The sequence below is a fragment of the Dermacentor silvarum genome, chromosome 2, assembly GCF_013339745.2.
Source record: "Dermacentor silvarum isolate Dsil-2018 chromosome 2, BIME_Dsil_1.4, whole genome shotgun sequence".
Lineage (NCBI taxonomy): Eukaryota > Metazoa > Arthropoda > Arachnida > Ixodida > Ixodidae > Dermacentor > Dermacentor silvarum.
The window spans coordinates 50,261,723-50,276,723 of record NC_051155.1 but is presented as its reverse complement, the minus strand read 5'-3'; the positions used below and the strand labels follow the sequence as shown (position 1 = coordinate 50,276,723).

The 15,001-nt window shown below is 48.3% G+C and overlaps 1 protein-coding gene across 1 annotated transcript; it reads left to right on the top strand.

Annotated features, from left to right (window-relative positions):
- Positions 1-2,206: 2,206 nt before the first annotated feature.
- On the top strand, positions 2,207-10,712 carry LOC119440014 (cuticle protein 16.8). Its single transcript, XM_037704964.1, has 5 exons — positions 2,207-2,218; positions 3,887-4,030; positions 5,606-5,870; positions 5,980-6,150; positions 10,645-10,712. Exons 1-5 carry the CDS (start codon positions 2,207-2,209, stop codon positions 10,710-10,712), a joined length of 660 nt encoding a protein of 219 aa, XP_037560892.1.
- Positions 10,713-15,001: the final 4,289 nt, after the last annotated feature.

Genomic DNA, 15,001 nt, shown 5'->3' with positions numbered 1-15,001 from the left:
TGCTACGCGACACCACTATGTAAAAATGGGTAGCTGTCACCATTGCAGGTGACAACATTTGTTTCTTTCATTTCCATTTCAGTTAACATCATGCAGATTGAACGCGGGTATATGACATTTTACACCACCTGGGGTTCTTTAACATGCACCTAAATCTAATATGACATTCTAGTAGAGGCTAAATGGAAGAACTATCGTCAGGCAAATCGTGCACCGTGTGGAAGAGACAACCGGTGATCCATTCCAGCAAAAGATCGTCTGCCATTAAAATAGAAATGGGGTGTACGGAGGCACCGGGCTAATTGGAATAATTACCTTGGAAAGTTTGGAACCTTACATGCATTAGGTTCATGCACTGTGGAAGCTAAGTTTCTCTTTCGATGGGTCGTAGGAAGTGAAGAGGCCGCAGATGTTAATTAGGATATTTTGACAGTCGTCTCGGGAGGAAAAGGTACGAGTAGCATTGGTGGATAAGCTGAACTAGAGCACAGGCAGATAAGCTTTTATAGCTGAAAGATGGGCGAGATTGTTCTGCATTAGGAGCATTATACAGCGTCATTCTGTCCACTTGCTTCCTTTCCCAGTGTTTTTGTTGTCGCTGGAAATTCTTAAAATGCAGATAAGCTTAATTATTCACAACTGCGACAACCACTTGTGGTAGCAAGGATCACATTGTACGCCAAGAAAACATCAAGACTAGCGGATTAAACGTAATCACCGTCAACGACAGAAGTCGAGAGCGTCAAGCGAACATGTATGTAGCGTACTGGGGGAGCAATTGCGCTATTCGGCGCGAAGTTGAGTAAACGCACTCGAGTTGGGGTAGAAAGCAGCAGTCTCAGGTGCAAAACGGAGTTTCAGCTGAAGGACACTAGTGCCACATGTGTGGAAAGGAAGTAAATATCCAGGATCACTTCGTATGGGCACTGCTCAAGCTCAAGAAACAGAGCAGTTGGCGAATGGCCAGAGATAGTGACGCAGGCAGCGAACGTTCCAAATACGGTATAGGCGTGTTCCTGTCAGTGACTCGTACTGCAGGTTACATAGCAACGCCCTTATTCACAAAGTAATGTTTTCACGCTAAAACTCTTCATAAATGCAGGTACAACCCAATCCTGATGCTGGACATGTCATTATGAAAAGCAACCCACCATTGGCAAACAGCACTTCAGAAAAAGAAAAAAAATGCATTGTGATTTCGGCCCCAGACATCTAGATAAATTTTCACTCACTCATTTCGGTTGATAATGTTTTTCGCATTCAGCGTTACATTTATTCCCTAGGTGATACCTTGATCCCTAATGTTGTCGGAACTGAAACATGCTGTACGAGTGCACATCATGCTCTTCAGCAGTGTAGCTGGCATGCAAGACATAGAACATCAACGCTTTCGAGAAGACGTTTATAGCAAGGGCACAACGCCATACAGCAATGTATATTGCACAATCGCGTACCCCGCCCTCTTCCTTCCCCACTTTCTTTTTTCTTCTAATTGCATCGACGCGTAAAATTAATCTCCTACGACAAGAGGAATTATTTAGTAGGCGGCATGTGATTTAGACCCCATCCACGCTTCTTGCATCGGAGATCATTTGGCTCGAATTGCGAACCGATCGCTCTCTGGCAAATTTCTTAAACTCCTGAAGGTTTAGATGTAACCATCATGTGCCCTAAATGCGTCGCATGATGATCTCAGTAATTAAGAGTACAACCTTAATGGTCCCCAAATTGCAGACCTATTTTCTACCGTTGCAGCCACTACTAGCAAATGATGTGCTTTAACACGTTGATTTGCTATTCTCGAATGATTTTTTACAATGTATTCTACTTCGAAGAATTACAGACAATAAAAACGTTCGAACCATCAACACGTGTATTTTTTACGCCGTTCACGCATATACCGATGCACGTTTGGCCTAGACGCTGTGGTGTGTCAGAGCAGAACCTCCGAGGGAAATCGCACTTGAGCCACTGTGACGCACGACATTGCAGTTTTGCAAGATGGAAAGGCAAAGCGAACACTGCACAACAGCAAAGAGCTCTGCAACGGCGTGTCACAAAAGGTAGACAGGTGTCGCTGTGTCCAGTATAAAAGCCCACTCCGCGCCGCCAGAGACACACAGAAGACATTCTATTCCCCTCCTGCGTCACTTTGTGGATAGTAGCTGCATCGACTACTTGAGGGAGCTTCGCTGAAACAGCCGAAATGTTTCTAAAGGTGAGGCTAGTTATGATAGCCTTTTCGGAGAAACGCATGAATCAGTTGCCATATGTACCCGTTCCATTGTTCATATCAAGGTTTGGCCTAAAAGTCGCCAGATTTTGTGCAAATGTACTTGAGAACAAACTTGGGCTGTTCAGGAAATTTAATGTATTCGCCTCCATCATTCTTCGGCGACTACTGAGTATATCATAGCCTTGTCATTTATAAACACGCATCTTTGATAGAGAACCTAAATACAGGACGGAACACACCGCACTTTCTCGCTCCATGAGGCGTGTCTTATGCCCCATTTTAAAGTTGTTCTGCAAGACAGCGCGTTTATCTAAAATGCATAGCCAATCAATCCGATTGAGAAGTAGTCCCATTGCATCCCTACTTAGGCACAATGTGGTCCGCTGTTAAAGACGACTTTTAATGTGCGTCTCTCACTTTGCTGGCGCCCTAGCTACAGGTGGCGGCGGAAGCATTGTCAGTGCACTGCACTGACATTGTCAGTGCACTGCAGTAGTCGTCGGAGCTACCAACCACAATTATTCTGCTACTAACCTAGGCGATATTACGTATGAAATGCTTTTCACTTCCTTTGTCGGTGACTTTCGAGTGACCTTAAACCAAAATCCAGAGCCGTTGTCCGGGCCCTCAAAACAGCAACATACCGGCAAGTTGCGAGTAAAAACGAGATCATCCGGGCAACCAGTCAAAACTTAGTGAAATGCGCTCTCTGGCCCCCATCCTTTTGTAGAGGACCGAATTAAATGCGCTAGTTACTCTCCAAACAAGTTGCAAAAAATATTGCTTCCGAGTTCTTCGTAATGTTTCTTCACAATATCCCTCATGCACTGTAACTTCTAGTAGGCTGAAGTTTTATTTGTCATTTCCAATAGCGACGTTCAAAACGCAAATAAAGGGGACCTAAGGCCGCACACTTGCAGCCGACTACTTCGATGCAACAAGAAGAAAAAGTAGCGACAGACGCTGAGCGCGTTGGACTGTTGCGACAAGAAATGCGGTTGAAAGTGGCGGCACCACTGGCAGCAAAAGACGCCATATATATGATAGCCATTTAATGATTACATCTACTCTCGATTACGGGAGAGCCAGCCATATTTTTCTTTTGCGAGTGAGGAAAATTAGGACATGCTCTGCTCTCAAGTGTTCCCTTTCACATTGGACCTCTCTGTACATTAGACACGAACAATCACAAAGCAGCGTTGAGAGTTGTCCGTAGATGTACGCACCTAAACAAAATATGCGGATCCTTGTTCGGCAAGAACAGCTTCGAACTACTTCGACGTTTATTCATGCTGCCTGGAAATGAGAACTGCAGCTGGTTACGAGAACACTGCACTGCACTTGCTTTTTATGCTGCCCTTGCAGAAATAGTCTACGTTTTCGCAAAAAGCATCCTTGATGTACTTTTGTTTACCGGTGTACATTTGTAGATATCCATTGCAAGGCGCAAAATGCTGTAACCCATGCCTCTCTGGGTGCATTTGAAATTTCCAACTGACAACAGCAATCCCTCGCTAGGGGCGATAGCCATTCGCCTTCCGGAGCTTTCTGTAACGACCATAATACTAACGTGAGCAGTCTGTGTGAGTTATAAGCTGATGCATACGAAATGGCCCACAGAAAATCCACTGCGTTTTCTCATAATCCCAGCTGCAAGTCCTGCTCGTCTGCGTCGTCGTTGAAGCCTACGCCCTAGACCACCAGCAGCCAAACCAGGCTGGATACGCGCATCTAGGCTTCGCAGGTTATGCGGCTGCACCGGCGCCCTACCGAAGATACGACGCCTATGCCTTTGTAAGTGTCAAGAGTGCTTTTAATATCATCACGCTTCATTGAACTTCAAGCCACTGAGATAAGGAGCCAAAATTGCGCATGTCACAAGTACCTGCAGATAGAACTCTTTATTGATCAACGCACCCTTCAACATTGAGCGATGTGCCTCTAAGCGTTGGAAGATTGCATGCAAACACGAGTGCCGTGCGTCACGCACTGTCCAACGAGCGGAGGAAAATTCCATTTCGTGCTGCAACATCGTGTCACACATCAAGCTTCGGCTCAAACTTAGCATGAGCTTGAACGCTCATAAACACCTTAAAGCAAAGCTGCGCAGCTTCTGTGAAAGATGCATGTGAATGCGGCACATAGCGGGCACTGGCTTCCTCGCATGCGCTGAATGGAATTGAATTTCGGGGTTTTACTTGCCAAAACAACCATTTGATAAGGAGGCATGCGATCCCCAAGTTGATTGTCATCATGAACCGGGCACATCGCGTTAAAACGAGCACTAACCTGGGCGCAGTACAGGGGCGCGTGTGCAATGGGGATCATCCGACGGTCCCTTAAACGTTGCGAGTTTGAAAACCTGCCATAGCGCATAAAGTTCTTAAACAAATGGAAGGTAATGTTCAGGTGTTCGACGACCAGAAAAGCATTATGAGTTGCTTCTAAATGCGCAACTTTCTTTCGTCACCCTTTGGATAGGGAACTTATTGACACACTAAGGCTAGACTGATCTAACATGTCGTTTGAGGAGGCTTGGTGTTCAGTGTGCGCTTATATATGGTTGGTGTGAATATAAATACTGCACAATAAGGCTAAGATGTCTAATGTGCTAGGCAAACCATACAGTACGCGTGAACCGTCGAGTGACATGTGACACGTATGACGTCACGCACCACTACCTGTGAAGGAAATGTAGAAACTAGTAAGACCTATCTACTCACGTTTGGTCAGCATAAATCTACGCTATAGTAACGACCTTAGATGTTACGTCGATTTTACACGTTTATTTTTCGGCCGACAATATATTCCAAAACCTTTGTTTTGGAGGCTGGTGCAAATGGTGGCGGCCCATTTTAGCTGCACACGGGAACAATCACAATACCTCCTGTCCATCGCTAGATCACCACTGGCAGTGTGCGTACCCGTAGCGTTACCGAAAACAACCAGTGTATCAGCATCATAGCAACAACAATATCTCATTTATATAAGTGTTGTGTTGTGTTATAAGTCTTCTATAAGTGAATAAGTCTTGGTGGCACATTTCTTTCGTTTTCTGATGCCAGCGTCAACAAAGCCGCAAATTGTGTAAATTGGTTTTTGTGCTGAGTAAAGAGCAACTTAACTTGGTGATATCATTCCTCTCTGTTCTACTCTAGTTTCTATTTTTAGCCTTAACATAGTAATATGACTTTGTTTTGCACAGTGACACTCATACAAAACCGCAAAATGTATATTGGATGTTAATTGATGGCTTTGATGACACTGCCAAGGTTTTTTTTTTCACCCACAACCTTTCTAGAGTTATTTATTTACACTATACACCGTTGTGCAAAAACGAAACTATATTGTTCTCGCTATTTCATGCAGCCACCTCAGCCGTACAGCTTCGGCTACGACAATGTGGATGAGTACGGCAACCAGCAGTTCCGCAGCGAGCAAGGCGATTCCAATAACGCCAAGACCGGCTCCTACGGTTATCGAGACGCGAACGGTCTCTACCGCCGCGTTAACTACGTGGCCGACGGGAACGGCTTCCGGGCCACCGTGGACACCAACGAGCCGGGCACCGCACCTGGTACCAGCGCCGACGCGGTCTTCAACGCTGCACCAGTCGTTCCTCCGGTCCCCTCAGGTGCTGCGCAGATTGGTGCACTCCGCATCCTTTGCTGCTAGGGCGGTAGCACCTTACAATGCGGGTGGCTACAGTGGGTACGGCAGATACGGTGACAACCCCAACGCAGGCGTTGCTGGAGCCTACGCTTACACCCCGTACGGAGGTCAGGGTTATGTGGCCAGTGGTCCAGCACTTGGCGGCTACGCTTACGAAGGCAATGCTCCCTACGGCTACGGTGCTGTCGGCTACGCAGCGGGTTACGCGTCGGGTGTCTATGGTACCCCAGCTGCATACGAAGGTTGGCCTTCCGCTCACCATGGATACCGTCGTCGCTAATGGAATATGTTTCGGTGTGCATGGAAGTAAGTGTATAGAGCACTGCACGGGCCGATTTTCTTACGTTGGGCTGCCCGCCCGAGCCCGACCAAAAGTTTTATTGCGATAGCAATTATATGGACACTCAAAAGCAGATTTCTGCCGTCGGCGTCGCCGTCGCCGTGAGGTTCCGTATGACGTCAATGAAGATGAAATCGTCGCCGCGCGCCGAACGCTGTATGTGCGAGTGAAAGGGCGAGAGGGGCGCGCGCTTTCACGGGGAGTGAACGCACGGCGGAGAACAAACGCGCGTTCTGCGCCGTGCTCGCTTAAGGGCTGCACAAGTAGGCGTCTCTTTCCTCCTTTACAATCACCATATATGCAGAGCAAACGCGCCTTCTTCTAACGCGCGAGAGGCCGTGGGGGAGGGGGGGGGGGTGAGGCGACGTTTAGCTGCGGCACCAAGTGCCTATTTATATCAGAGGCTCCGGCAACAGTCACCAACGCCGCACGCATTTTAAAAGAACGCGGGCAAAACGCCGACGGCGTCGACAACAGTTCTGCGTGTTGCCGGTGCTGCTGCATGTCCAAGTTTATACAGCTGATAAAGCTAATATCATTACTCCGTATAGCTCTCTACAAATTTGCTATCGCAATTGATGCTTCGCCTTTCAGGTGAAACTGCGACAACTTTTTTTAGTGATACCCGGGCCCGGCCCGGGCCCGAAAATAATCTACGTTACCCGCCCGGCCCGGCCCGCCACCCCTTTACCTTAGGCCCGAGCCCGGCCCGAGACCGACAAAGATAACCGAGAGGCATTTAAAAAAAATGAAAGAAGGGAATGATAGGAATTTATTCTTACGGCATAAATACATGTCAGATGCAATTATGAACTCCATTTGAGTGATCTGAACGCAAATACCAGTGCGCGAAGTAGTACGAATGACCCTGCCGAGCAGTAGCGCCAGCAATTTCCAACGGCGCGACCTTGATGCGGCCCAATCCACTTCTATCGCAGTGCCACCTAAGTATTTTTCTACGTCGGGCGCCTCACTGCAAAGAATGCGCCGCCCCAACCACTCGTCCCACTTAACTGTATCCTAGTACACTCTATCTGAAGCGCAGCCACTACCGGTCGTGAGCGCAGCGCAGGATGGAGGAAGTGGAGAAAGAAAGCTTCTCGTTCCTCCATGGTGCATCGTAACGCGCTGCTGCTAGGCGGCCGGTTGAGAACATGCCTGCAATCATGGATGGACGCAGTGCCATATTTCAGCCGCGTGACGAATTATCTTACCCGTCATCGTTTTACCAATTCGCCTTTGAAGAATCAGCAAGTCGCGAACGCGCTTACATCGCGCTGAAAACAATAATTAAATTGATTTAGGTAAGGAATACAATCACATCTTTTGATTTGAGGCGACTTTGGTCTTTCTGGACTTCTACATTTAGTTCAACCAGCGCAAAATACGACGGCAGAAGAAAAGGGTATTACACAGGAGTAGCACTGCTATCTTCCAGCTGCGCCGGGGCGACAGGTTTTTAAGAGTCGAGACGCGCGATGATAACTCGCTGCACGTTACATGCACACCACCAGAAAGCCTGAGCCCGGCCCGGGGCCGCGTCAAAATACCCGAGCCCGGCTCGGGCCTGGGTCAAAAAGCACATGCCATGCCCGAGCCCGCCCCGAGCCCGTAAAAAAACTGCTCTACCCGGCCCGGCCCGGCCAGCGGGGCAGGCCGGGCCCGGGCTTTCGGGTAGGCCCCAGCCCATGCAGTGCTCTATAAATGTGTCTCAGAAGTTCGACTTGCAGCCATTGTTCGGTATGTATCATACTGACAGACGCCTGTTTGAGGAAAAGAATAAAAAATAATATTTTTATGTGATACGCAAAAGGAAGTCATTCTTCATATTTGTCAGTCTGATGGGTGTTATTGGCAGATATGCGATTTCAGACACGCCTGGCCATCGTTAAAACATTCTACGCTACCATACAACAAAAAAGTACTTGCACACTTCTTGCCGCGTTCTTAAATTCCACCATCAGGTGAACACTGCCGCCGTGACTGGGATCAAACCAGCGACCTGGTGTTCCATAGCGCCCCGTCATGGAAACTGAGCTACCGCGGTGATTGGGGCCAGATGTAATAACAATTATAGAACATGTGCCTTATAACACTCAGTAAGTAAAGAAACTAGCAATCTAAGCCGCATCGCTGCGGTAGAATCAACATCTGCCTCGCCCAAAAGCTGAATCACTGAAAAAAATGTGACCAACACTTTATACATCGATTCCGCTTGTTGTTCAAAAATAATGAAACACAAGGCTCTATAGACAAGACATAATGTTTCGACAGCAACCATCACGTCCTCAAATAATACAGGATATAAGAATCAATATAGTAATAATGGCTCAGCAGAATTTACGGCAATTAGAGACGCATGACATTATGAAATATACGGAATAACTTCCTTAACGTAATTCAAAAACATAACTTGATATCTTTAGCGCATACTGCATGCTGCAATTCAGCAACGATGGCAGTGCTCCAGCGATATGTTCTAATCATCAATCCCGAGTTATAGTAACCAGCTTCACTATATTGAGATACGCGTCGTCAAAATCAGCAGTGACTTGTGTACCACCCACTTTTGTCATGCACTGCTTAAGAACAGCTCATTTAGATGTGACTGTCACACACCCCGTCAACGAGGCGCAAACGGCGGGCCAAAATTCCAAATCCGACTGTTCAGCTTCCGAAAATAACCGCACGAAAGCACGGACAATTCATAAGAGGCCTTCTAGTGCGCCAGCGGACGCCGGTTGTGGTCCAAAGACCGAGTCAGAGCCCAGAGTTGTCATAAAACAACAAAATATATTTTTAAAATAAGGCAGTTACATACACACATGTACCCTTCGGCTAGGCACATCACAATGCATTTCAGACGGGTATTGACCAAACTCTCGAAAAGAATTAACGACACGCACTGAGAGTTCAACACGTGCAGTAGAGAATGAATAGGAACACAAAGTGTCCAGTCGTATTCACCCGTGCTCGTCTTCAGCCGGACGACCTTGGCGTAGCTTGAAGCAAATCTCAAAGAGGAACTTCTTCCGGAAATGCAGACGTTCGAGGAACTCGTCGACTGGCTTGTCTGGGAATCCCCTTCTTCTGCAGACGGTCAGTCTAACGTCACATCTCTTCACCGGATCGGTCAGATCACCCTACTGATTCCCGGACGACGCTATTATGGCCTCCACCGGCGTTTCTCGAACTTTATGACGGATTCGTGCTACCATAGCATGAACAAAGCCTGGGAACCTTCTGGTCATGTCTCGAGTTTTCGGCCGCGGCCGCCGAAGTGTCTTAGAGGAGGGTGGTGACTCATCCGTTAGTGCACGCTTGGGCTGGTGTACCCTGTCACTCTCTCTGCTCGCCGTTTGTCTGGGTCTGAGAGGGTGTTCGTAGTCTTCTGAGAGGGTGTTCGTAGCCTGTAGCCTTCGCGTATCTTGTCGATGCTCCTAGTCTCCGTTGATCGCTCGTGCTGTTTGTGGCGTATGCGCTCTCTCTCCCTCTGTCGAAGCTTGCTTCCTTGCAGCAAGGGCTGACTTGCTTCCTTGCTGGCGCTGCGCGCGCGTTGATTGTGCGCATTTTTGTGACACTGCCCCACACTCTATAGGAATATTATGCAATAATATTTCAAGAAAACACAAAAGTAGCGCACTCCAAAGTCTGCTACGCACGAGTCCTAGGCCCATAAATCAGTCCACCACAAATCACACGTCACTTCAGTCGCCATATATCATGTACAAACACTAGTCACAGAAGCACACCTGTACTACACAAAAACACATCTCTCGCGTAACAAGGCAAAAATATGAAATGCAGCATGTACAACAAGCATACCGAACAGCGGCAGGGTAGTTTACATAGCACAAACAAATCACAATCGGGCACGCTCCGCATGCTCCAGACGGGGTCCTACCCCTCTATAGGGGCTTTCTGAACAAGCTTCACCCCGACATTGATCTATTCTGCCCAGATTGTGGCACTGAATTTTGCTCATTAAATCACATGCTGTGGCAGTGCCCTGTGTTACAGGATTTTCACAATGAAGAAGACATGACGTAGGCCATCACAGATTCCAGACAAGACGCTGGCTGTCCAGACAGCCCGTGAACGAGCGGAGAGGCACGGCCTCTCTGTTCCGACATGGGAGTAGCCAACGGCTAGCAGGCCCCCCTGCTTAGCTTCTCAGGACCTCAATAAAGTTGTTTACTACTACTCTGTTCATAATGCATGAATAAACACTCGTTTCACTCATCAAAACACTTTGCACTACACATTATCGTCAGCGTTTTTTTGAAAATCCGGCTAAGGCAATAGGATCGTCTGGGGCTCGAACTCCCTCGATGTTTCCTAGAATTGGGTCGTAAGTGGGCTTTGCATACAAAAATCAGTGACACTCCTGCTGTAGTAGGGGGTCTCGACCTCAATCTTGGCTTCAGGAAGCTTCTGAGCCCTACCATCGACCAGGTGAACTAAACTGGTTTCGCCCGTGAGCTCATCGGCGCTGACCAGGTCCCTTCGCACGATTACTGTGCTGCTGCCGGTATCTCTTAACACCGTGGTTTGTCTTCCTGCCATTTTCCTGGCAAGTTCAGGCATTCCTTTAACGAGAAATTCTGGGCGTAGTGTCATCACAGCATTAGCGACGGGAATTCTTTTTCTGCTTCGGAGTTCTACAATGCCGGTATTTATGTCTTCTACTTGGTGTTTTGGACGAGCCATACACACCTGATGCCTGGGGAGCTTCTTTCCCTCCGTTGCGACATGTCTCGGCTTTGTGACCAGTTCGCCCACATTGAAAATATTTGGAATCATTGGTGCGCGTGAAATTGCTCGGACAATTGCTACCATAGTGGCCCAGTCCGTTGCAAAGGTAACACCTTGGAACAAGCTACTCAGGATTTCTCCTTTCATCGGATGTCGGTTTCTTTGCGTTCTCTGGCCCCTCTTTTTTTGATCTTGGAGAGATTGGTGCCTCCCTGTGCTTCCGAAAAATGGTCTGCCAATTCCAGTATATCTTGAAGCAACTTAGCTTTCCTTTCTTTCAGATAGTCTCATGCTCGGGTGGCAGCTGATCAGGAATTGCTCCTACATGAGAAGCTCTCTAAGCGCACCGTACTACTGTGCCGTTCCCGAAAGTTCCGTCCACCTATCAAAATAGTGGCTGAGCCGCGCTGCCAATTGCGTGGCAGTCTCGCCATCGGCTGGCTTTGTGGTCCTAAATTTATTTCAGAAGCCCTCTACGGTGAACCTAAATCGCTTTAATAGAGCGGCTTACACCCTTCGAAAATTAAAGGCATCCGTTCGCGTGATCCTACCGTACGCACTAAGTGCTTCGCCACTCAAACATGTGCTCAACGCTCTGGTGTATTGATCCTCTGGCCAATTCTGGCTTTTAGCAACTGTCTCAAACCTGTGCAAGTAACACAAGCAGCTTGCTTGGGTTCAGACGGAAGCTGGTTTCTTCCCTTTCAGTGCTATCGAATCTTGCTTGAGCGGGAGCGTCGGTGCGCTGCTGCAAACGAAGTCGTACGAGTCCTAACTCATGCTGTCTTTCTCTCGCAACTATTTCTGCTTCTCTTTGTTCTTATATCTACCGCTACTTCACCTCTCTTTCCTCTTTTATCTGTCACTCCCTTGGTTCTCTTTCTTCTTTGGCCCTTTCGACCCATAGCTTCTCTCTCTCTCTCTCTCTCTCTCTCTCATTCTACAGCTCCATTTTCCTTCTGGCTAACCCACTGCCGTAGTTGAGCTCCGCAAAGACCCATCTTCTCACCGAGGGCAGCCAATTTCTTGATATCCATGACGCGCTTCCAAAATCTAGCCGCATGCCAAAAAGAATGTCTGCCGAGATTTGAACTATCCGAACTGCTCTCTACACACAAGTTAACGATACGTGGTGCAACACCCAAAATTGTTTGCGATGGCAATTTTAACGATCCTATGCTCTTTCTCCATCTATGATCACTCACAATTTGTACCGCAAAGGTCCTATCGCGAACTCCAGAAGTATTGTCACACACCCCGTGAACAAGGCGCCGACGCCTGGCCAAATTCCAAAGTCGACTTATCAGCTTCCGTAAATAACCCCACGAAATAATGTACAATTATTAGGAGGCCTTCTGGTGTGCCAGCGAACGCCGGTTGTGGTCCCAAGACCGAGTCAGAACGCGGACTTGTCAAAACACAACAAAATATATTCTTCGAACAAGGCAGTTACCTACACACATGTACACTTCGGCTAGGCACATCATAATGCAGTTCAGATGGGCATTAACAAAACTCTCTAAACTTATTAGCGACATGCGTTAAGAGTTCAACCCGTACACTACAGAGTGAATAGGAACAAAAAAATATTGACCGCATATTTGCTTGCTTCGCTGTAAATGACGTCAAAAGACGTTAGTCTTCTGCCGCCCCTGATATGTAACACCCTCTTTTCCCCCCTTCCACCCCTCACGCTCTTCCCCTCCCCTCTTAGTCCTCCCATGATGGATGCAGTGGTGGTTTTGCTGAATTCAATTCAAATTTACCGTGTTCGCCCTGCTCTCGGGCCATCTGTTGGTACCTTTTATTACTGTTGGCATAAAGCCGGCTACAGAGCCGCGGCTTCAGTCAGCTTGTTTGTAACGCGTAGCGTCTCTTCCACACCATTTCTAACGCGTTGATTTTTCATTTATTAACGTAAAAACCAGTCCAATGTGTATTCCTAATTAAATGAACGCTGTGGATCGTGGTTATGCACAAATATTTTGCCTCAAATAGGCCTGAGGTTTCTTTTGCCCCGTATAATGTGGCGTGTATGACCCCGTGCCACATGTGCTAGCAGCTTGGTTGGTTTTGGCCGGGCGGTTTAATCGAGTGACAGAGAGACATGCAACGTTTTTCGCGTTTACATAGCCCAAGGAAGGCTATCGTCTTTTAAGGTGTCCACTCATATTCACCCGTGCTGGTCATGAGCCGGACGACCACGGCGTAGCTTGAGGCAAATTTCGAAGAAGGAACTGCCTGGAAATGCAGACGCTCGAGGAACTCGTCAGTTAGCTTGTCACGGAATCCCCTTCTTCAACAGACGGTTGGCCTTCACGTCACATCTCTTCACCGGCGCGATTAGATCCCCATAATTATTCCCGCATGGCACTTCAATCGCCTTCGCCAGCGTTTCTCGAGCTTTCTGACGGAGTCCTGCTCCCATAGCAGTAATAAAGCCTGGGAATCTTCACATTTCTCGCGTTTTCGGCCAGGCGTTTTCGCGTTTTCGGTTACTCATCCGCTGTCGCACTCCTTCTTGCTCTCTCGCCGCGTGTCCGTGTCTGAGAGGGTGTCTCGGCGCACGCCCTCTCTCTCCTCTATCTCTCTCGATGCCGTAGCCTTCGCGTCGAAGCTTCTAGTTGTTCGCGTCGGCTGTTTGTGGCGTATGTGCTCTCTCCCTCTGTCGAAGCTCCTGAGGGGCCGACTTACGGGCAAGATATAGTCCGGCGTAACGCGCGCGCGCGGCCACGCGCGGTGCGGTTAAGCAACGCCGGTGAAAAGTGCACAATCTACAGTCCGGCGTCACGGCGTAGCCGGCGTGCCCAGCTGCGTTTGGCGCGCTCAGCGCTGCCGGCGCGGAGATAGAACATGTTCTATTTCACGCGGCTGCCGCTAGACCAGAATGCACTGCGCGCGGTAGGGGCATTCGGCAGAAAGCAAAATGGCGGCTTGCGGCGCTCGTAGTGAAAGCGCGGCTGTGGCAACGTCCGTGGACAATGACAACGCAAGTGAGGATGTATGCACATGTTTCGCTTCCGCTTTTGACGTAGCCGACGCACTAGCACTAGGACTGCGATCTTCTCTGGCTGTCAGGACAAGTTAACGCCATGCCGTGAAGGCAGTCAAACAGCACACGGAGCGAGACCTATGTATAAGGTATCTTTTTTTTGTGTTTGCGTATGTAAAAAATCACGATGTGGTTTCTTGTCGAACTTATGTTTATATTTTATGCATGACTGGCCCCTAGGCAACTATGTATGTTGGTTGTCTGAAATAAAATGTCTTGTCAAAAAAAAAAAAAAAAAGCGCGCAGCTCGGACGGCGCAGGCACATTCTGTCAGAAAGTGAGAATGCGCATGCGCCATGGATCGCGCGGCCGTGAAGTTGCGCTAGAGTGACCTAGAATATGGGGGAGTGTCCAAAGCGCCGCGCGAATACATGGGAGGAGCGAGGACCTTTTTGTGTGAACTCCCGCGCCGCGGCGCTGCTGTACCGGACCCGTGGGCTTTCTCCGCTGTGGAAGCCGCGCCAAGGCGGCGGGCGTCTGCTACGAGCCTGATATTTTGGTTGCTATTAGCCAACATCGCGATAATTTGGGATATATTAAGTACCACGTCACCGCAAGGTAATACCCCAGTGACTCGCCGCACAGAGAACGCGTTTGCCGGCTGTGAATACGGGTATTTTGTCTATTTCCTTCTAGCTCGCTTGATCCGCGCTTACGCGGCTGTTTGAGTAACGCATTCCGCGCGCTTACTTCATTTAGTTATGCGTGGAATGAGCAACATGAACGTGCTGCAGAAGAAAATAAGCTGGAGACCGCGATAATAACCAAGAGAACGTAGCAGATATGGCTAGCTCATGCTAACGCTTTTACACCCTATCGTTTCCTTTCTTTTATTTCATGCATTCGATTTGATTTACAAGACTGCATCCCGCGCTTTGTTGTTTCTTTATTAAGGCGAAATCCTTAACTTGGCTCTTGGGAAGCGGAATGTGTCTGTTGGCCGATG